Source organism: Vulpes vulpes, chromosome 5, assembly GCF_048418805.1.
Source record: "Vulpes vulpes isolate BD-2025 chromosome 5, VulVul3, whole genome shotgun sequence".
In the NCBI taxonomy this organism is placed as follows: domain Eukaryota; kingdom Metazoa; phylum Chordata; class Mammalia; order Carnivora; family Canidae; genus Vulpes; species Vulpes vulpes.
In genome coordinates, this window is record NC_132784.1 from 13775480 (window position 1) to 13798202 (window position 22723).

General features: G+C 34.9%; 1 protein-coding gene across 6 annotated transcripts in view; it reads right to left on the bottom strand.

The window, feature by feature from the left end:
- Positions 1-22723, bottom strand: part of DPP10 (dipeptidyl peptidase like 10) — a 1540096-nt gene that overhangs the window by 253884 nt on the left and 1263489 nt on the right. For all 6 annotated transcript variants that reach the window (XM_072757585.1, XM_072757584.1, XM_026015550.2 and 3 more), the window contains one exon: positions 20936-21010. In XM_072757585.1, the coding sequence (XP_072613686.1) occupies positions 20936-21010 (75 nt within the window). The remainder of the gene's footprint in view (positions 1-20935; positions 21011-22723) is intronic.

The following is a 22723-nucleotide window of genomic DNA, read 5'->3' on the forward strand; positions in this document are numbered from 1 at the left end:
AGATGTGGTATTTATATACAACAGAATATTATTCAGCCACAGAAAGAATGAAATCTTGCCATTTGCAACAGCATGGATGGATCTAGAGGTTATACTGCTAAGTGAAATAAATTAGAAAACGACAAATACCATATGATTTCACTCATTTGTGGAATTTAAGAAACAAAACAAGTGAACAAAGAAAAAAGAGACAAACTGAAAAACAAATTCTTAATTATGGAGAGCCAATAAATGGTTAACAGAGGAGAGGGGGGTGGGAGGATTGTTGAAATCAGTAAAGGAGATTAAGAGGACACTTATCATGATGAGCAATGAGTACTGTATAGAATTGTTGCATCACTGTATTATACACCTGAAACTAATATATAACACTGTATGTTAAGTACACTGAAATTGAAAAAAAAATGTTCAAAATGAAAAGAGCAATGCCTGCATGCACCGGTGAGTGATGGATAATGAAAAGTAGTATGTGTGCTTCTGACTTCATGCTAAAGTCAAAGATTTGATATAATCAACACAAACATTTCATAAATTGAATACTAAATTAATTTAATCCTTTTAAAGATAAAATTCTAACCAAAGTATTTTGCTATTATGAAGTGCTCAGTTTCATTAGACCCACAGAGAAGAGAGAATCCTTTAAGTCTTCCCAGCTTTGGAAGTAAGATCATGGGAGAATATTGAGGCACTACTGATATATAATCTCTGCAGGTACATTAACCATGTAGGGTCTACAGAGCCCTATAAGATCTCCCCTACTGTTAACACTGACATCATCTCTTCATGCTTCTCTCTCTCTCTCTCTCTCTCTCTCTCTCTCTCTCTCTCTCTCTGCTCCAGTCATACTGGGCTTCTTTGCTGCTTCAGATTCTGACATAGGACCAAGGTCTTGATATTTCCTCCACCTAGGAAACTTCTCCCCAAAGAGAGGTTTATCAGTCTTTTCTCACATCCCTAACTGTATGCTTTGCTGCTATTTTCTCTGGAATGCCTTCCCTAACCACTCTCTTGGGAACTGCACTCTTCTTAATGGCATTTCCTTTTCTGTTTTTATATATCTTTGTATACTAATCAGCAATAAAAATATGCATATATGTCATATGCATGACAATTGAGATGCAACCTAAGGATATTATACCAAATAAAAAAAATGTCAATCTCAAAAGTTATGCACTGTATGATCCCACTGATATACCATTCTGTTGATAACAAAATCATAAAGATGGATAACAATAGATGCCAGGGATTGGAAAAGTAGAGGGAGATAATGCTATACAGGGGCAGCCTAAGAGGTTTCCTTTGTGATGACAGAAGAGATCTGAATCTCAATTGAGGTGGTGGTGTTGGTTATATGTGAAAAAATCCAATAGAATTCTGAATAAAGGTATTGCAAAAAAATGAGTGCATGCAAAACCTGGGAAAATCTGAGTAAGATCCACAGGCTATTTAATTTTATTGTGCAATTTTTAATAAATGTACTACTGGAATTTTTGATGAATGCACTACTCCTGGTTTTGATAATGTGCTATTGTTTTGAAAGATGTCACCACTGAGGTAAGTTTAGTGATGAGTACAGAAGACAGACATCTGTGTGCTATGCTGTAAACCATGAGTCTGTATTTAAAAATAAATAAACAAATATATAAAATAAAAAGTAAAATAAAAAATTCTACCCAGCACTTATCACCATCTAACCATCTAACTATTTTCTATATTTTCTCCTAGTATGCAAGCACCATATGGACAAGGAATTCTCATTGGTTTTTGCTCAGTGCTGTATCCATAGTACAGAAGATAATTCTAGGCACACAGTAAGTTCTCTGTGAATAGTTATTAAATACATTTATGATTAATGAAAATATTTTACATTAAAAATCATCTTAACATTGTGATTAATATCATGACCTTTGATTGTGATCCCAGCTCTGCTATTATCTAGTAAAACCTTCAACCAAACTCCTGAAATTTTTATTCAATTTTCTCACTCCAAAAAATTAATAATGCTTAAAAGGTTAAATTTTTTAAAAAGTACACACACAATAACACAGAGACGGTGGGATGCTATCTGAGATAAACTTCTTGGAAATAATTACAGGAATATGCTTCAATAACCTTACAAAATTAATATCATTTGACCTATGGTTTATGTAGGTCATAGTTTTAAGTGCAGGGAGATCACCACAGCATTATTTAAATAGTGGGAAAATTGGAAGTAACCTAAATGTCCAAAGGCAGAAAAAAAAAAGGGCTATGTTTTTAACATATAAATTGGAGATTATTTTTGGAAACAAACACTTCATTTCATTTTATGAATGGATATCTAATACAGATGTAATCCACAATAAGTCAATTATGGTCAGATTTTAAATTTCTATTCTTTATTAATATCATCACTATCAACATCATTATTTTAAAAAATTTCCCCTTTATACTGCCTTTTGCAATATGCCTATATTTTGCATTACACCAATAAAGGAAAAAAATTGTCAATTATAAGGGAGAGTAAGTGAGCGTGCCTCCCACTATTTTGGTCTCATGGCATTACTGAATCCACAGATATAATGTAAGTTATTAATAAAATGCCCTCCCCACAGAATGTGTTATTCTACATAATAGACATACATACTAAGTGAAATGCAACTGCAAAATGAATAAATAAATAAAAATTTGTTCCTCAATTCCATATATAAGGAAGAGTAATCATGACAAAGTGATACCATTATGCTGAAATTATTAATGTTTCTGCATTTGAAATATCATAGGCATTTTCCTATTCAAAAAGAGAAAAGTGATTAAAATCATGTCAATCAGACACTATTCACAAATTTGAGTGCAGAATTATATGTGATAAAACTAGTTTAAGGTGAAAAATTATATGTGAAGAGCTTCAATTATTTAATTAATCTCTTTATGAAGATCAAATTTCACATGAATACTACTGGCTTGTCATCATCTCTAAAGTACCTCTTATTTTGAGGTTGGGTGTTGAAACTTTTTAAAAAGAAGAAACAGTTTTGGGAAAGAAGAAGAAGAAGAAGAAGAAGAAGAAGAAGAAGAAGAAGAAGAAGAAGAAGAAGAAGAAGAAGAAGAGAATGCATCTTCTCTCCCTGAGCGATGAGCTTTGGTCCCCTCCTTCCCCTGACCATACATTTATTCAACAAACAAATAGCAGCCATGTATGCTTGCAAGGTACTTAATGCAGTAGGGGTTCAACACAAACTAAGCTCCAGTTAGAGCCTTAAATAATCTCAAAAGCTCAGGGAAGAAAAATGTGTATCAAATTAAATTAAACATAATTAAATACAAGTAAGTGAAGCTAAGTACAATTATATAATTCTTCATTATGTTTCAGGTACATTGGATTAAATCTTATATATAAACATACATTTTTGCTCTTAAAAATCAAGTCTCAATTTTCTGACAATAAGCCTTGGTCATTTTCAAGAATGCATGGCCTCATTACTCTAATTATATTCTCTACTCCCTCTTTATGCTGAAATGCTAAGGTCCTTTCCATTTGGCTAATTAAGAGGCCCCCTTCACCACATACTGTCTTTGAGCTAGTTAATTTACTAACACACAATCTTTAACTGTTTTTATTTTTTAAATAGGCAACATAAAAGCAATGAGAAGTTAATTGGTGTAAATTCCAATTAGAAATTGTAATATTACTGTCTCCTGGTACAATTAGAAAACGCCACTTGTGGATTCCTATGAGTGCACAGTCTATTTTTGCTATTTCTACTAAGAATAACTATTATTACTGTTTTATAAAATGTTATCTTCTATTTGATTGTTTTCAAAATAGGATAAAATAAAGCAAATCTGATTTTGGTTGAAATCTGTACCAAGGAAAATCAGGGAGTATTTAATCTGCAAAATTTCAAACATGACATAGTAAGCAGAGAGCCACACTTTTCTTTCTTCCTATGTTTATAGTATAATGTGTTTCAGAGGGAAAACTATTATTTTTCTCAGATTATTATTTTTCTCAGAGAGGCACTGAAATCAACCTATTCCAATAGAGTTTACCTATATAGCTTTTAAAACAATTTAAAATTTCTTTGCACAACGTTTATTTATTTTTTTTATTTATTTTTTTTTTTTTATTTTTTTTTTTTGCACAACGTTTATAATAGTTATCCATCCACCTTTTTAAAAATTTCAAAGAAAGTAGGTACACTCTCTCTGACACTGGCCCTTGTATTGTTGAACAAGCAACTGTTAGAAAGACTTTCTTTATGCTGAGTCAAAATCTGCCCTTCCTGATGCCATCTGATAACACTAGCTGTAGTTTTACACTAAGGAATACATCTAATTTCTATTCTCTATGACAGTCCTTTAACACTCATAATATCTATTATTTGCCTCATATTTTACCAAGCATTCTCCTTCCACAGATAGATATCTAATTCCTTCATTATGGTTTCTAAATCTTGGAGAATTATGGCTGTCTCCTTGTACACAGTGTCTGGTTGGGTACAGCATCTCAAGTGTCTGTTATTTATTTATTTGATTTTATTTATTCACTCATGAGAGACACAGAAAGAGAGAGACAGAGGCAGAGACAGAGACACAGGCAGAGGGAGAAACAGGCTCCATGCAGGAAGGATCGAAGGATCAATGCAGGATTGAAGAACTCGATCCCGGGTCTCCAGGATCACACCCTGGGCTGAAAGCTGCACTAAACCACTGAGCCACCCGGGCTGCCCTCAAGTGTCTTTTAATTTGGATTTAGAACCTCATGTGTTCTAGAACAGTACCAAACAGAACTATAATGCAATCCCTACATGTATAAGTTTAGTTTGTTTAGCCATATTTACAAAAAAAAAAAAAAAGAAATAAGTGAAATAAACTAATATGTTTTATTTAATCCAATGTATTAAAAACATTAATTAATATTAATCTCTCATGAATATGACACATTATCAATGTTTTACATTTTTTCCTTTTTTACCAAACCTTCAAAATCTGGAATATTTTACACTTATGGTACACCTCTATTTGGAATAAGCAAATTTCAAGGGTTCAATAGACACATGTAGCCGGTGGCTATAGCACACCAAATACCACAGTTTTAGGAAGCTTCATTTTATGAACTCAGCCTAAAAATATATCAATGTATTTAAAGTTCACATGATGGGATCCCTGGGTGGCTCAGCGGTTTAGCGCCTGCCTTTGGCCTAGGGCACGATCCTGGAGTCACAGGATCGAGTCTCATGTTAGGCTCCCTGCATGGAGCCTACTTCTCCCTCCTCCTGTGTCTCTGCCTCTCGCTCTCTCTATGTCTATCATGAATAAATAAATAAATTAATTAAAAAAAATAAAGTTCACATGATAATCTATGTTCATACTGCTTATAGCTAATGAAAATATCTAAATTGGCATTCAGTTAGTATCCCTTATCCTATATTTTAAGAATTATATTTTTGTTCTAAAACACACGCTTACATTTATTCTAACCAAGTTTGTGTTTACTAAATCAAATTTTCATTCTAGCCTGCTCATTACAATCTTTGATAAGTATTCCTTTATTTATTTAAAACTGGTTTATCAGAATATGTGAATTAACTGGATTTACCAAAATAACTAGTTAACTGGACTTTTTGTGGTGATCATTTTGCATAAAAATATTGAATCATTATGATGTATGCCTGAAACAAATTCAGTTGATCCTTGAACATTGTGGGAGTTAGAGGTGCCCATCCTTGCCAGGGGGAATATCCCCCATAACTTTCAGGTCCCTAAAAGTTGGCCTGAGCCATATCAATAATAGAAACAGACAATACATATGTTATACTTGTATTATTTATGCTTACAATAAGAATTAGAGAAAAGAAAATGTTATTAAGAAAGTCAAAAGAAGGGGATCCCTGGATGGCTCAGCGGTTCAGTGCCTGCCTTTGGCCCAGGGCGTGATCCTGGAGTCCCAGGATTGAGTCCCGCATTGGGCTCCCGGCATGGAGCCTACCTCTCCTTCTGCCTGTGTCTGCCTCTCTCTCTCTCTCTTTCTCTCTCGCTCTCTCTCTCTGTCTGTCTATCATGAGTAAATAAATAAAATCTTAAAACAAAACAAAAACAAAGGAAGTCAAAAGAAGGGCAGCCCGGGTAGCCCAGAGGTTTAGTGCTGCCTTCAGCCCGGGGTGTGATCCTGGAGTCCGGGGATCGAGTCTCACATTAGGCTCCCTGCATGGAGCCTGCTTCTCCCTCTGCCTGTGTCTCTGCCTCTCTCTCTCTCTGTGTGTCTGTCATGAATAAATAAATAAAATCTTAAAAAAAAGAAAAAGTCAAAAGAAAAAGAAAATACATTTAGAATACTATACATACATTCACTGAAACAAACCCATATACAGGCAGGCCAGGAATGACTGGGCCAAGGATGGTGGAAGCTGAGGGTAGTGGGGTGGGTGCTGGCCCAGGAATGGTGATGTGACATAGCCTTGTGGCCTTGGCCTAGCAGTGGCAGCAACATGGTGATGAGGGTGGGGAGAGTAGCCTGGGCACTCAGTACGGTGGCCCCATCTGCCTAGACGTGTACCACTAGTTGGTGCCCAACAGCAGCTATGCCCATACATGAGTGCCTAGACTCTAGGAGGCCAATGGGCTAGGTGCCACCATGGAGAAGGGTATAAGCTAGACCTGGAGGCATCGGAGGCTGGGCAATTCAGTTGTAGAGGATTCAGGAGTAGGGGGTCGGGGGCATGAGGCTCCCTGCAAGACCATCCCTCCCCTCTGGACATTGTTCCTCCCCTTTACCCAGCCTTCTGCCTATCAGCCTCAGGCACTCCACCTGACCACCCTATCAGCACATAGTGCATCTTGCAGTCCTACCCAACGTACCGTCTGACAGCAATCACATATGAAGGCCCAAGTAGAAATAGCACAGGTGAGCCCATCCAGAATTTCTGACCCACAGAGTCCATAATTATAATAAATTTATGTTTCATACTACTAAGTTTTTGAGTGATTACAGGGCATTGGGTCATCAGAACATGATCTTAACAGTATGACAGCATTTTGCTAATACAGTATTTCTCAAACCAGGCACTGTAATCATTGTATATTTCAGAATTTTCAGAATACCTATAATAAACATACTATTTCAAAAACAAAGGACAATAGATCTGATGCATCTGAATTAGTGCTAAACTGATAAATAAATACATTGGTAGCTACTGCAAAAAGGGAAGAGTTGCAAACACTATTTTCCAAAGCTTAGGTTTCCTTCTTTCTCCCTCCCTTCCTTCTCCCTTCTAGGACTCTTCTCTTTAATGATCGATCAATAGATAGAAATTGACATTAATATTTTTTATTAATATATGTTTCATGCTTTTTCATCTTCCCTTAGTAAGGAGGAGTTAACCAGGGAGTCATTTTAGTGGCAGCAGCAGCTATAACAGAAACAGAAGTTGCATTCTCTGCACTCTGGAGGCAGGATACTCTCAGGGTCAACTCCAAACCCCATATATTTGAATAGAGTCACTTTCCTAGGATGAAATTTCCCTGAGTTTATTATTAACAGGATTATTTGAAATATTTGTGTATCCCAAGTGTATGAAGCTTAATAGCTTAGACAATCTCATGACCAGATCATGCACTCCCCCAGACTTCTTAAATATGTGTCTGTAATTGTAAAGCACTGAAGTATTAAGGCTAAGAATTTAATTAAATAATTCACTAGAGACGAGTTACTTTTTTAGGCACTAGTGCATACAGAATTCATTTTACAGTGATGCCTTCTTAGTTAAAGTAGATATTTATCATAAAGAGGGTCATGTCTGCAGAGTTACAAACTAGTAGGAACATAAATGGAAATAAATGCATCCAACTCTAGAGGATAACAATACTGTTCTTTGGCAGAGCATCAATTCTGGAGGACAGATACCAACACAGCAAGTATATCACATATATAAATGATTTGTTCCTTCTATTAGACACAATTTAAAAGATTCACTCAGTTTTTAACACTCTATTCAAAAAGACCTTATTCTCATGAAGATTTAAGCCCCATCATGCAGAAAGGACAGTTCTAATTATGCCAAAGTGACAGTAAATTTAATTAAAGTTTCTGACCTCAAACATAAGACACAATAAGGGAGATAACAATGTAAAATAAATGGTTAATTTAACTATTCATTAGTCTATTTAATGTGTATTTTTAATCCAAACAATAAGAAAACTATAAATTAGAATGAGTTTAAATACTCATTTCTACTTGTTTGTCTTAAAAAATGTGCACATAAAAACACTACTGATTTCAAAGATGGCTTAAAAATGCAATTGTTAAATAATTCAAATGGACCAATAGTTTCAAACAGACTGTGAAAATACATAAAATAAACTGGATCTAAATATTTAAACTATTTATGACTTATGACTCAGAATAACACGAATAACTTTGCCTAATATAAGCAATGTTAACTATTAGTTCCTAACTATAAGTATTCCGATCATCAAGATTTCAAATCTAGATTTCATCATACATTGTAATATGTTATTCTTCTTTATTATTTTCAAATTTGTGGCATCAAAATGCATCCCATAGTGATTTAGTTAACTATTAAAAAAACAACTAAGAAGCAGATACAAAAATGAAATGTAAAATCACAAGGCTGGAGAAGTATAATAAATGCTACATGAATATTGCAAATAATGATATGCAATACAAGTACTATTTTTCTTATAATTACTTAATTAAAATACAGTTGATATGATTTTAAATGAATGAGAAAATAATAATGCCAGAGTACAGAATAAATCTTTGAAAATATGTAAGGACTTTTTCACAATGGTAGTATGATCAAAAGACTAGGGACTTTGGATCTAGAAAGATTGGATAATGCTCCAGCTCTCAAATGGCAGTGCTCTTAGGTTAGTTAGATTTCTAAGTCTCCTAACTCTGTAAAAAAAGACATCACTGGCCAAGGAGCAAGGACTTTGGGATGTTTAAATTTATATATACACTTCCCATATAATAGACAGAACTTTAGTAATCAACAAAAATTTGTTGATTTAATTCTAATCTCTTAATTTAACTTAAGATGTTGATTTAAACTTAATCTCTTTTTTAACTAGTTGCCAAAGAAAAACAGGGTAATAGGAAAATGAGCGATCAGATAAATTATCTATATAAAAATCCATTATACACACATACATACACATACACACAACATATGTATTTACTCCAGTTGGCAATTAACTATGATCTATGTAGCAGAATACTATACAGTAGGGAAAATGAACAAGGTATTGTCCATTTATTGAACAATGCAGATATATTTCACAAATTTATTGTTGAGCAAAAAAAATATACATAGTATTACATAATGCATGAATCCATATATGATAAAGTACAAAAACAGATGAAACTAATCTAAGCCTTAAAAGCTTGAACAGTGGTCTTCCTTGCCTACAAAGGAGCACAGTAGTGTTTTGCTTCTTGATCAGAGCAATCATTACATTACAAAGATGTGTTCAGTTTTTAAAAATTCATCAGGCTATTCTCATAATATAGTTATGTTCCTGTATGCATGTTACACTTCAACAAAAAATTAAGTATGAATAGTTTGAATACAATCTTATATATTTTGCTCCAAATCTCATGTATCCTCACTAAGTCACATATAACATCACAGATTACGCATCAGTCTTGAAGAGTAAATGAGGCCAGAGTGCGGTGTTCAAGGTCAGAAAGGAACAGGTGGACATCAAATCCATGATCAAATTATTTTGAAATACTACAGAAAAAAACACGGTAGATAATCTTTCTTAAATGATATTTTTTCTAAATCACTGTCATGTACAATGGTTAAATTTTGGCTACTTAGGTCTTTTCTTAGGTACAGCTCTAGGATTTTAAGAGATAAGTTTCTCTTGGGGTGCCTGGGTGGCTCAGTTTGTTAAGCATCCGACTCTTGGTTTCATCTGGTCAAGATCTCAGGGTTGTGAATTAGCACCATGCATGGGGCTCTGTGATTAGCAGAGAATATGCTTGAGGAATCTGTCTTGCCCTCTGCCTCCCCCGCTCCCTCTCTCTCAAATAAATAAATCTTTTAAAAAAAATCAGTTTCTCTCAACAGGTGGTTCTCCATCTTGAGCATGCATCAGAATTACTTCAGTGGCTTATTAAACCACAATTTATGACCCCAAAATCAAAGATTCTCTTTTGGTTGGGTTCTTTACAGAGCCCATGAACTTGAATTGCTAATAGTTCCCAGGTAGTCCCTGAGGCTGCTTTTTAGGACCATATATTGAGAAGTACTATTCAAAAAAAAATTGTTTCAATCCTGAGTCATACATTAGATAAGCTTGGGAGCTCCTTTATTTCTCTATTTCCACCAGTAAAATAACAGCAATCACTATAAAGAAAACTTATAAGGAATAAGGGTATTCTCCAGGAGCACCTGGGTTACTCAGTGGGTTAGGCATTTGACTCTTGATTTCATCTCAGGTCATAATCTCAGGGTCATGAGCTCAAACCCTGCAATGACCCCTACGTGTCAAGCCCTACATTGGGCACCTTGCTGGGCATAGAGCCTGCTTAAGATTCTCTCTATCCCACTCTCTCTGTTCTTCCCCATCCTTAGCACATATTCTTTCTTTCTCTCTCAAAAAAATTTTTTAAATAAAAAAAAAAATAAAATTCTCCAGGGGATTTTGATGTGCAGCCGAGACTGAGAATCACTGTTTTAGTTTTACAAACATTCACTGTTTTCCATGTGCCATTCAATGTAGGAAATTCTATGGGCATTAAAATAAGTGAAGAAAAATTCTTGACCTTAAAGGTCTTATAATTTAGTAAAGGGGATACACTAATAAAAAGAATGTGTTCAATATAATGGCAGAAATATGAAGATGTAAGTATAAATCAGATGTCATGAATGCATAGAGATGGGCGACTTACTTTCACCTGACACTTTAAGGAAACATTTGCTAAAGGTTCTGGTTCATTAGTTCAACACATTAAATTTTAAATTATTTTTTCAGCAACACTGGGCCAGGCATTGTGTTAAACACAAATACAGCTATGATAAATTCTACAAAGGGGAGGTAGCATACCATGAATCTTATAATGAGGGAAATTGACCAAGTCAGAGAAGTCAAGAACAGCTTTGATGTTGAAATACATGACTGAATTGTCATCTAAAGAATAAAGTAAAAGTTACTGATAGGAAACAGAGAATATGAAGTAGGAGTTTGTTCCATGTAGAAGGAGGAGGGAAAACCATGTTTTGAGGTATGGTAGGTAACCTGAGAACTGCTGAAAGTAAGGGGCAAGCTGTGAGAGGTGAGGCTGGAAAAGCAGGGCCTTATAGTCTGTACAATGACTTCTAGCATTTATCCCAAAGAAGCCTGGGGAACATTTTAAGAAGAATGACAATTACGCTTTTTTATGAGAGAGAAAGGCCAGGAGGGGAGAGGGAGAAGAGAGAATCTTAAGTAGGCTCCTGCCCAGCATGAACCTGATGTAGGCTGGATTCCACAACCCTGAGATCATGACCAGAGCCAAAACCAGGAGTCATAAACTTGACTGACTGAGTTACCCAGGGACCCCAATCAGGTTTTCTAACAAGATCAGTTTATCCTGTTTGGAAAACTGAATAGAAAGAATAAGAGTGATTGAATGAAAACATGCTAGGGGCCTGGTATTCTCACAAACCAGAGACAACGTAAGCACATCATCCCTCCACTGCAGGACTCTTTATTATTTTTTTGAAATATATTTGACATCTAATGTGCAAATTTACAGAGTAAACATGTTAATTTGATACATGAAGATTAATATATTGTACTCTGTAATCTATCTTTTCTTAAGATTTTAATTATTTATTCATAAGAGACACAGAGAGAGAGAGGCAGGGACATAGGCAGAGGGAAGAGAAGCAGGCTCCCTGTAGGGAGCCCAATGTGGGATCCCAGGAATCCAGGATCATGCTCTTGGCTGAAGGCAGAAGCTCAACCACTGAGCCCTCTGGTTTATATTTTATACTACTTATTTATAATGAAGGTCTTGATAAAGAATTTTCAAAAACTGTCTATAAACCTATATTAGTAATCAATCACACTTGCTTTATGACTTTTGACACTGTAACTGCAGACCATTTAAGTGTTAAAATAGTATAGTTAACTTGAAAGGGCTGAGAAAAAAGGATCATACTCTTCATACTTCAGATACAAAGACTGTATCAAGTCAAGCTCTGAATAAAGCATTTCAACATTGGGTAACCTACAGATTCATGTTTCAATAATGGAAGCCTACAGGTAACAGAAGAATTCAGTTGTTGACCTTTAAAAAAAAAAAAAAACACCTTCTAAATTTGTCCTATGTTAAAATGACATTTGACTCAGATTGAGGAAACTGGCAGGGAGAAAAGGCTAAATCAGCACTCTCAAGCAAGCTACCCTGACACCAAACACAAAAACAAAAAGCAGTGCTAGATCCTTTATAGTTACTCTCTCACAGAATCCTTAAGGCAGAATTATCATCACATGACTTTCCCTTTATATCAGACAATTATACAAGATAGTAAGTTTGAGAAGTATTCATATTTTCTTCTTCTTCATTATAGCAATGGGGAAACAGAGGCTGAGGACACATGTCATATCCATGAGACAGCTCACATCTCTCAACTGTGTTGTAGGGCCTTCTAATAATACAACAAAAATATTCCTTTGTGGTCTTCCCAGGTGACTATTACTATGTTCACTTATATAAAAGATAGGTATTTCCCATTATTATGATCTTTTAGGAAGATTGGTTTTAATCACTTACCACCGTAAACAGTTGAAAATAAAATAAAATGGAATAAATATATCTCTTCACATATTTAATAAATATATACACCTATGTTATATGCATATATTTAATATTTTTAAAATATGCAAATATATAATGTATATTATATAATATATATTCGTTTATAAATATATATGTTTATTCCATTTTATTTTTTATACATATATATATGCATAAAAACCTATGAAGAAGGGAAAATGTACAATGATATATTTCCATATTGGTGGACATGTTTCTAAGCCTAGAGACAAAAGAAAGCACAGCAATATAAAAGATGAATTTTATCACAAAATTCAAACTTTCTCTTAATAAAAAAATAATTAAAGCCAAAAAATTGGTCTTATGTTTTAAAAAAAGATAATAAAACTAATAATTGAATTATACAAATATATATTTTAAAAATACACAAAGGCTAAGAAGATAAATGGTGCATATAAACACATTATTCACAATAAAATTAATAAAACTGAAATCATGTGCTGGGAATGTTAGTCAAATCAGTATTCAAATACATAAGATATATATACCTAGGAAATGCATATATGTATTTTTATATTTATATGGGTATATATGAATATATTGAATATATTTAATTTTGTGTATGAATATATACATATACTCAAAGAACTATAACCAAGGAACCATGTCTGAGGAGGCTTCTCGAGATCTGGACATGACCTGCTTAATAAAAATGCTGGACTGCAAAGGATGAAAATATGGTGAGCCCTAGAGAGACTGAGTATACTTGGCATGTAAACTAAGAAAATAAGGGACTAAGTTAGCCAGCCACTAAGGTAGTTCCCCCAAATTCTCTCTTCTTAGTAGTCTCCTTCCACACTGAATTAGAGCTTACTCTTATGGCCAACTACATAATAATAGTAATAGTAATAGTAATAGTAATAGTAATAAATAGTAATAATAGAAAGGAAAAGAAAAATACACCTTCAGATCACCTGGGTCTCACATTTGCAGGGCCACCACAGAACTGTATATATTTGCATATTTTTTAAAAGCTGATGGCTGAGGTCTAGATTCCACTCAGCTTGAATCTAGGTGCCAATATACTCTTTTTTTGGACACTGACAGGTATTGGCACATACTCAACTACTGAGAATGTCTAAAAATACAATAGGCTGCTTGGAGAAGCACAAAGGTTTGCAAGACAACCAGGAGCTCAGGCAAGGTTGAACAACAAAATCCATCTCTTACACAAAGCTACTCCTTGTCAACTGTGAGAGGTGACTGTTTCATCAACTATACAGAAACCAACAGAATCAAGCATAAACATAGGAATATGTTCCAAATTAAAGAACAAGATGAACCATACACACACACACCCTAAATTACCTGATGAAGAGATCACAGTAATGGTCATAGAAAGCTCACCGAAGCAAGAAGTAGAATGGATGAACACAATGACAACTTCAACAGATATGGAGAATAGAAGAAAGTACCAAATAGAAGTTACAGAGTTGAATGCACTAACTGAACTGAAAAAATATACTAGATGGGTTCGACAGATATACACACACACATATATGTATACACACATATATACATATTCAACCATAAAAATAATTAAATCTTTCCATTTCGAACAACATGGATGGACCTTGAGGGCATTATTATAATTTGATAAGAGAACAACACATACCATATGTCTGTTCTATGTAGAATATTTTAAAAATTAAATATAAAAACTAAGCTTATAGATACAGAGACTATATTAGTAGCTGCTAGAGATAGAGCTGAGAGGTAGGAGAAATGGGTGAATTGTTTTTGGTTTTTATTGTTGCTTAAATAAATTGAGTTAAGGGGCACCTGGGTGGTAGAGTCAGTTGTGTCTGACTGTTGGTTTCAGCTCTGATCATGATAGTGCAGTCGTGAGATGGAGCTTCATACTGAGTGTGGATTCTGCTTAAGATTCTCTTTTCCCTCTCCCTTGGCCCCTCCTCTGAGATAAATAAATAAATTTCAAAAAAAAAAAAAAAGAAATTGAATTAAAAAAAAAGCTCTGTGAAAGTAACAGGTAATTTTTTTTTTTAAGAGAGCAAGTGTAAGCAGCGGAGCTGAGGGGCAAATGGAGAGGAGAAAGATAATCTTAAGCTCAGCACAGAGCCTGGCACAGGGCTCCATCTTATGAGATCATGATCTGAGCAGAAATCAAGAGTCAGACACTTAACCAATTGACCCACCAAAGCACCCCTAATAGGTAACTCCTAAGGAAGCATTTAAGTTTCTGCTTTAATCTTTTGTATTATTCATCCTGAGGACATCCAGGTATATTATGAGGGCACTCAAGCAGCATTTTAGAAAGATCGTCAGGAAGAAATCTGAAGCCTCATGCCAATAGTTAGCACCAATTTGCCATCCATGTGAGTGACAGACCTTGGAAGTGTATTCTTCAACCTCGGTCAAGCTGTTGGATGGCTGCAGCTCCTGCTGATAGCTGACTGCAATTTCATGAGAAATCCTGAGCCAGAAAACACCCAGCCAAGCCAATTCCAAATTCCATTACACAGAAACTGAGCACAATAAATGCTTTTTTTTTAAAGTCACTAAGTTTGGGGAAATTTACTGCATAGTAATATAAAACTAATACTGATTGTATGTGTGTGTGTGACAGAGAGGGAGAGAGAGAATGTGTGCATGTATTTGATTAGTAGATAATCAAGTTAATAATTACTTTTTTAAAAAATGTAGTTCTAAGTTGGTAAAGATGGTAATATAAGAGGCCAAACATTGCCTAATGGTAGTTATAAACCAACATAACCATTTTGGAAAGCAGTGTTTCTATATATAGCATAAGCCTATATATTGTGTTATACTTGGACCCCTATCTCACACTTTACAAAAATTAATTCAAAATGAATCAATAACCTAAATATAAGAACCAAAAACATAACATTTTCAAAAAAAAAGTCATAGGGGTAAACCTTTATGAGCTTGAGTCTGGCAATGGATTTCTATGACACCAAAAGCCTGTGTTTAGATAAATTACATTAATCAGAATTTTTAAAATTTATGTCTCAAAGGACATTATAAAGAAAGTGAAAAGATAATCTACTGAGTGGGAGAAAATATTTTCAAGTCCTATGTGTACTGTTCAGAATATGTAGACAGTTCTTAAGCACAACTACCAAAAAGAAAAATAAAAGGAAATAGGCATAAGAATTCAATAGTCATTTCTCCAAAGAAGAAATACAAAGGGCCAACAAGCATATGAAAATATGCTCAACATCATTAGTCATTAAGGAGGTATACACCAAAACTACAATGAGATACCAATTCATACATACTAGGATGGTTCATAATAAGAAAAACAGAAAATAACCACTATTAGTGAGAATATAGAGAAATTAGAACTCATATATTGTTGGTGGGAGTAAAAAATGGTGCAGCCACTTTGGAAAGCAGTTGGGTGGTTCCTCAAAAAGTTAAACATAGAATCAGCATCTTACTCAGCAATTTCACACCTCAATATAACTCCCAAAATTGAAAATAGGTACGCAGGAAATTCTTATGTATAAATGTACCCACTATTCAGAAAAGCCAAAAGTTGGGGAGTAAGCAAATATTCCTCAAAGGATAAGCATACAAACTGTGATATATTCATGCAAAGGGATATTATTTAACCACAAAAAAAAAAAAGAATGAAGTCCTGATCCATACTAAAATGTGGATAAACTTCGAAATACTATGTTAAGTGAAAAAAGCCAGACACAATTTACATGTTCAATGCAATCCCTATCAAAATACCATGGACTTTCTTCAGAGAGTTGGAACAAATCATTTTAAGATTTGTGTGGCATCAGAAAAGACCCCGAATAGCCAGGGGAATACTGAAAAAGAAAACCAGAGCCGGGGGCATCACAATACTGGATTTCAAGTTGTACTACAAAGCTGTGATCATCAAGACAGTGTCCTACTGGCACACAAACAGACACATAGATCAATGGAACCGAATAGAGAATCAAAAAATGCCCCCTCAGCTCTATGGTCAACTAATATTCAACAAATCAGGAAAGACTATCCACTGGAAAAAGGACAGTCTCTTCAATAAATGGTGCTGGGAAAATTGGAATGCCACATGCAGAAGAATGAAACCAGACCATTCTCTTACACCATACACAAAGATAAACTCAAAATGGATGAAATATCTAAATGTGAGACAAGAATCTATCAAAATCCTAGAGGAGAACACAGGCAACACCCTTTTTGAACACAGCAACTTCTCGCAAGATACATCTTTGAAGGTAATGGAAACAATAGCACAAATGAACTATTGGGGCTTAATCAAGATAAAAAGCTTCTGCACAGCAAAAGAAACAGTCAACAAAACTAAAGACAACCTACAAAATGAAAGAAGATATTTGCAAATGACGTATCAGATAAAGGGCTAGTATCCAAGATCTATAAAGAACTTATTAAACTCAACACCAAAGAAACAAACAATCCAATCATGAAATAGGCAAAAGACATGAACAGAAATTTCACACAGGAAGACAAGCACATGAGAAAATGCTCCACATCACTGGCCATCAGGGAAATACAAATCAAAACCACAATGAGATACCACCTCACAGCAGTGAGAATGGGGAAAATTAACAAGACAGGAGACAACAAATGTTGGAGAGGATGTGGAGAAAGGGGAACCCTCCTGCATTGTGGTGGGAATGTGAACTGGTGCAGCCACTCTGGAAAACTGTGTGGAGGTTCCTCAAAGAGTTAAACATAGAGCTACCCAACGACCCAGCAACTGTGCTGCTGGGGATTTACCCCAAAGATACAGATGCAATGAAACGCTAGGACACCTGCACCCCGATGTTTATAGCAGCAATGTCCACAATAGCCAAACTGTGGAAGGAGCGTCAGTGTCCATCGACTGATGAATGGATAAAGAAGCTGTGGTCTATGTATACAATGGAATGTTACTCAGCCATTAGAAATGATGAATACCCACCATTTGCTTTGATGTGGATGGAACTGGAGGGTATTATGCTGAGTGAAGTAAATCAATTAGGGGATAAAATATTATATGGTCTAATTTATTCAGGGAATATAAAAAATAGTGAAAGGGATTAAAGGGGAAAGGAGAGAAAATGAGTGGGAAATATCAGTGAGGGAGACAGAACATGAGAGCCTTGTAACTCTGGGAAATGAACAAGGGGCAGTCGAAGGGGAGGTGGGCAGGGAGATGGGGTAACTGGGTGACAGGCACTGAGGGGGGCACTTGAGAGGATGAGCACTGGGTGTTATACTATATGTTGGCAAATCGAACTCTGATAAAAATATATACAAAAGGGATCCCTGGGTGGCGCAGCGGTTTGGCGCCTGCCTTTGGCCCAGGGCGCGATCCTGGAGACCCGGGATCGAATCCCACATCAGGCTCCCGGCGCATGGAGCCTGCTTCTCCCTCCGCCTGTGTCTCTGCCTCTCTCTCTCTCTCTGTGACTATCATAAATAAATAAAAAATTAAAAAAAAATTAAAAAAAAAAAAACATTCATCTAAAAAAAAAATATATATATATATATATATATATATATACAAAAAAATAGAAAAAAGAGAAAAGCCAGACAAAAAGGTCCCATGTCATACAGTTACATCTACATATCAAAATGGGTAAATCCATACAGATAGAAATCAGATTGATGATTACTTAAAGGTATTGTAGGGAAACATGGGGACTGCCTGATTAATGTGTATGGGGTTTACTTTTGGTTGATAAAAGTGTGTTGGAACTAGATAGGGGTGGTATAGCCTCGTAAATATGCTAAGTGCCACTGACTTGTACACTTTAAGGCAGCTTATTTTGTGATAACCTTTATGAATTTCAGTTCAATTAAACAATGTTATAAGTTTCACTCAGAAATCCCATGTATGTAAATGCATTCTATAGAAATTGTATAAATCAGGAAAAAGGGAATATACTAAAAAATATTTTCAAAACATTTTAAAACCTGAAGATAACTAAGTTCCAACAATAGGGAGAATCTGTAAGTTGTTGGAATCTAGCTTTTGATTATGTTTTTCTGGTTCAGCTCATCTGCCTTATATTGAAAATAAAGACAAAATATTGTATAATTTCATTTGTTAGTGCATGGCTATGACTTCCTAATTGAAAGATCTTGGATAAATTTCTAAATCATCAAACTCTGTGTTTTTCAGCTTTTCTGAGATTAACTTTTCTCCTCCCTCAAATCAGGATAATAATGCCTGCCTAAAACAATGCTTAATATATGATTTCCCCCACTTACCTACTTTTACATATAAAGGGGACAAAAGGAAAAAAATACATTAAAATAATCTTAGTGGATGTGCTTTCGGGGTTGTATTTTATAGAACTTGTTTTTTCCATCTTTTTTTTTATATGTTATTTATTTATTCATGAGAGCCACAGAGAGAAAGGCAGAGACACAGGCAGAGGGAGAAGCAGGCTCCATACAGAGAGCCCGATGTGGGACTCGATCCTGGGTCTCCAGGATCATGCCATGGGTTGAAAGTAGCGCTAAACCGCTGAGCCACCCAGGCTGCCCTTTTCCATCTTTGTTAGTGAGCATTATACACATGTGCATGAATACACAAACACAAACACGTACACCAGACCCACACACAGAGTAAAAATGTCATTTAATTAATGTAAAAACATCAACGGCCCCAAATGGCTATCTCAGTCAATATAAGCTGTAAAGAATAAAATGGAATTCAAAATATTCTATAATTTGGGTTTTACTAGGTATATAGGTTTATTTATTGTTAGTTAGTTAGTTAGTTAGTTACCAGTGATCTAGAGAATCTGAACTGTCATCCCTCAAAGACTTGAATCTCCTACCATGAAGCCCCATGTTATCTGCTTTTCTAATCATCTTTACCTGTTTACTCTTCAAATCTTATCATATGCTTCCTTTCCCAACATGATTATCTTGAGTAGAAATTTTCTATATTTGTTAATATTACTACTCCTATAACACCTCACACAATGCTGTATATAGTCGATCTAAGTGTCTGTGTCATATTGCCTCTGATTGTATGTTTCCTGAGGTAGATAAAAATACCTTTGGATATTTCAGCAAAATATAAAACAAGTATTTTTCTTGCTACTACATGTGCTTTTCAGAATCTCAATGAATAGAGATAATACAGAGCAAAAATAAAGTAAAAAGTTTGAGATTTGTAATTGGAAAAGATGTTTTTGATTATAATCTCCTTGTTTTTTAGTGTCAATTATTTTTTAAATAAAAATATACAAATTTATCTAAAAATACAGTACATGTATACTCCAAAAGACTAATTACTTAGAAGGTCCTTTGAACTGTGAAATTTTATGTGCTCAAAGCCTTTCAATGCATTATATGAGGCCTCTTGCCTTAAGTCTATAAATTTTTATTGTCTTAAAGGACATAAAATTTTTTGAATGGTTTCCAATCATTTATTTTCTACAGAAACTAATCTGCTGAATTGCCTTTCAACATTTACTTTGCTTCTTAACAGTGCAAATTATATCTAAATACAAAATACTCAACAACCATACATATTGCTCTAATTGTGTGCTGTAGAGCTGACATGGAATAATGAAATGCTAATTGCAATTAGAACATTTTATTTGTTCAGAATTGATTCCTTGGTTTGACCCACTTTCAGAATTTTCTATAACCACAAGGCTTGTGCTCAAATACCACCAAAAAATTTACTGTCCATAACCTGAATCAGTGTTTTCACCAGTCCCCTCTCATTATACACACTGCAGCTTAGGGCAGAGCCATCAGGAAATTTCTTCATATATACATGCATGAAACACATTAGAATAAGGCTGTCCTGAAAATAGCAAAGGCATCCATTTGTCTGATTTGCTAAACAACCTGCCACACTCTCCTTTAAAAGAGATGTACTAGGACTAGCACACATAAGTAGTAGACTGCCCCAGCTACCTGCTAGCCAGGTATGGAAGGCAGCTACTTCCTCCAAACCTCTCTCGTGCCATATTGGTTATCAGTATCCCCCTGCAACTATGGGATGTGCAAATTTTTTTCTAGATGAGTAGATGACCAAGTAAAACTATGACTTGTTACCTGAATGCATCGAAAGAAAAGGTTTTTTTTTGTTTTGTTTTGTTTTTTCAAAGAAGATCACTCCTTTACCTGTTTGACATCGTATGCCAGAAGAACATATTTTAAATCTGGCGAAACTGAATGTTTTGATGCTTTGAAGGTTACCTAGAAATTGAAAAAAAAAAAAAGGCAGTTATAAAAACAGTGAAAAGCTTAATAACAGAGATGTTAATATGCATTTGGGTATGTAGATATTTAAAAAGATATCAATTCTCATCACAACACAGTGGCATAGGCATGTTTATTCCTATTGTAAATATGCATATACATGCATGCATGTATGATTATTCAGATGGACATAAAAATTTAGGCTATATTAGCATTCCATTAAGAAGAAAATTTGCTAGCGTATCGTTTTTACATGTTATCACTTACAGACTATGTTAATATTTTCATTAGAAGAAAAAAACTAAAAAAATCACAACTTCATAAATAAGCAAAATGTTCTTATATTTGCATGTTGGATTAAGCAAAAAAAAAAAAAGGAAACAGTAACATGCTGTGGTGTCATGATTTGCTGTCTTTGTAAGTTTGTTTTCTTACAGGTTGCATACTTGTATTTAAAAGAAGATGTTTATATTAAAGACAGAGACTCTTTAGATGATATTCCTATAATAAGGGATCCCTGGGTGGTGCAGCGGTTTGGTGCCTGCCTTTGTCCCAGGGCACGATCCTGGAGACCCGGGATCGAATCTCACGTCAGGCTCCCGGTGCATGGGGCCTGCTTCTCCCTCTGACTGTGTCTCTGCCTCTCTCTCTCTCTCTCTCTCTGTGACTATCATAAATAAAATAAAATAAAAAGATATTCCTATAATAAAATAGAACACAAATAACTGATTATTCTTGATTATAACTACACTGTCCCTGATTTTGATCCTATAATTCTATCATTGAATAGACCTAATATAAGAATTGAAAATAAATACATAAAGTGAAGGAGAAATATATTGAGGGTGGAGAAATAATTTTATTTGAGATAAAGATTATATTTAATTTCAGATCTAAAATGAAGTCAAACAAGTTGAGTTAATGCATCAAAAGCCTACAAAATACAAACTAAAGATAAAATGCACTCTATAGACATTTTAGGCGAACTACTTTGTATGGTTTTTGCAGACAAAAGCATATGTAAGTAATTTCATCCACCATTTTAGAGGTCAATTTCTACAAGAAATTCTCTGTGAAAAATGAAAAAAGAGTGAAGTAATGGTTTTTATACTTAGAATCTCCCCAAACACAATGGAAAGAACAAGAAATTCAAATTAATATTTGAAAGAATTTTGTGGGGTATAATAAAAAATATATATTTAGTCTTCTTCCCTGATTCCTTGTATAGAGCTCCTAAAATGCTTAGAATTTTCTGAGTGATAGAAGTGTCATTTGATATTAATTAATTATTAGTTCCCTTTGACCATGTTTGGTTTGCGCCAATGAGATGACTCAAGGGATAGAGGTAGTGGGGGAGAGTGGCTGACAGCTTCTGGATGAGGATTGCCTACCAAGTGAACCAACCACCTGATTAGAGAATTAGAACTTTCAACCCTAACTGGATGTCAGGGCAGGTGGAAGGATAGGAGATGGAGTACAGTCATGCGGCCCATGATGTAAAATCAATCATGCCTAGGTAATGAGATCTCAATAAAAACTGTAAACAATGAAATTGGAAGGTACTTCCTTGTTAGTAAATATATCAATATACCAGAAGGGTGGCACCTTCCAACTCTATAGACAAGACTGTGCTATTTACCTTTCATCTGGCTGTTCATTTGTAGCCTCTAAAATAAACCAGTACTCCTAAGTATAGCACTTCCTGTATCA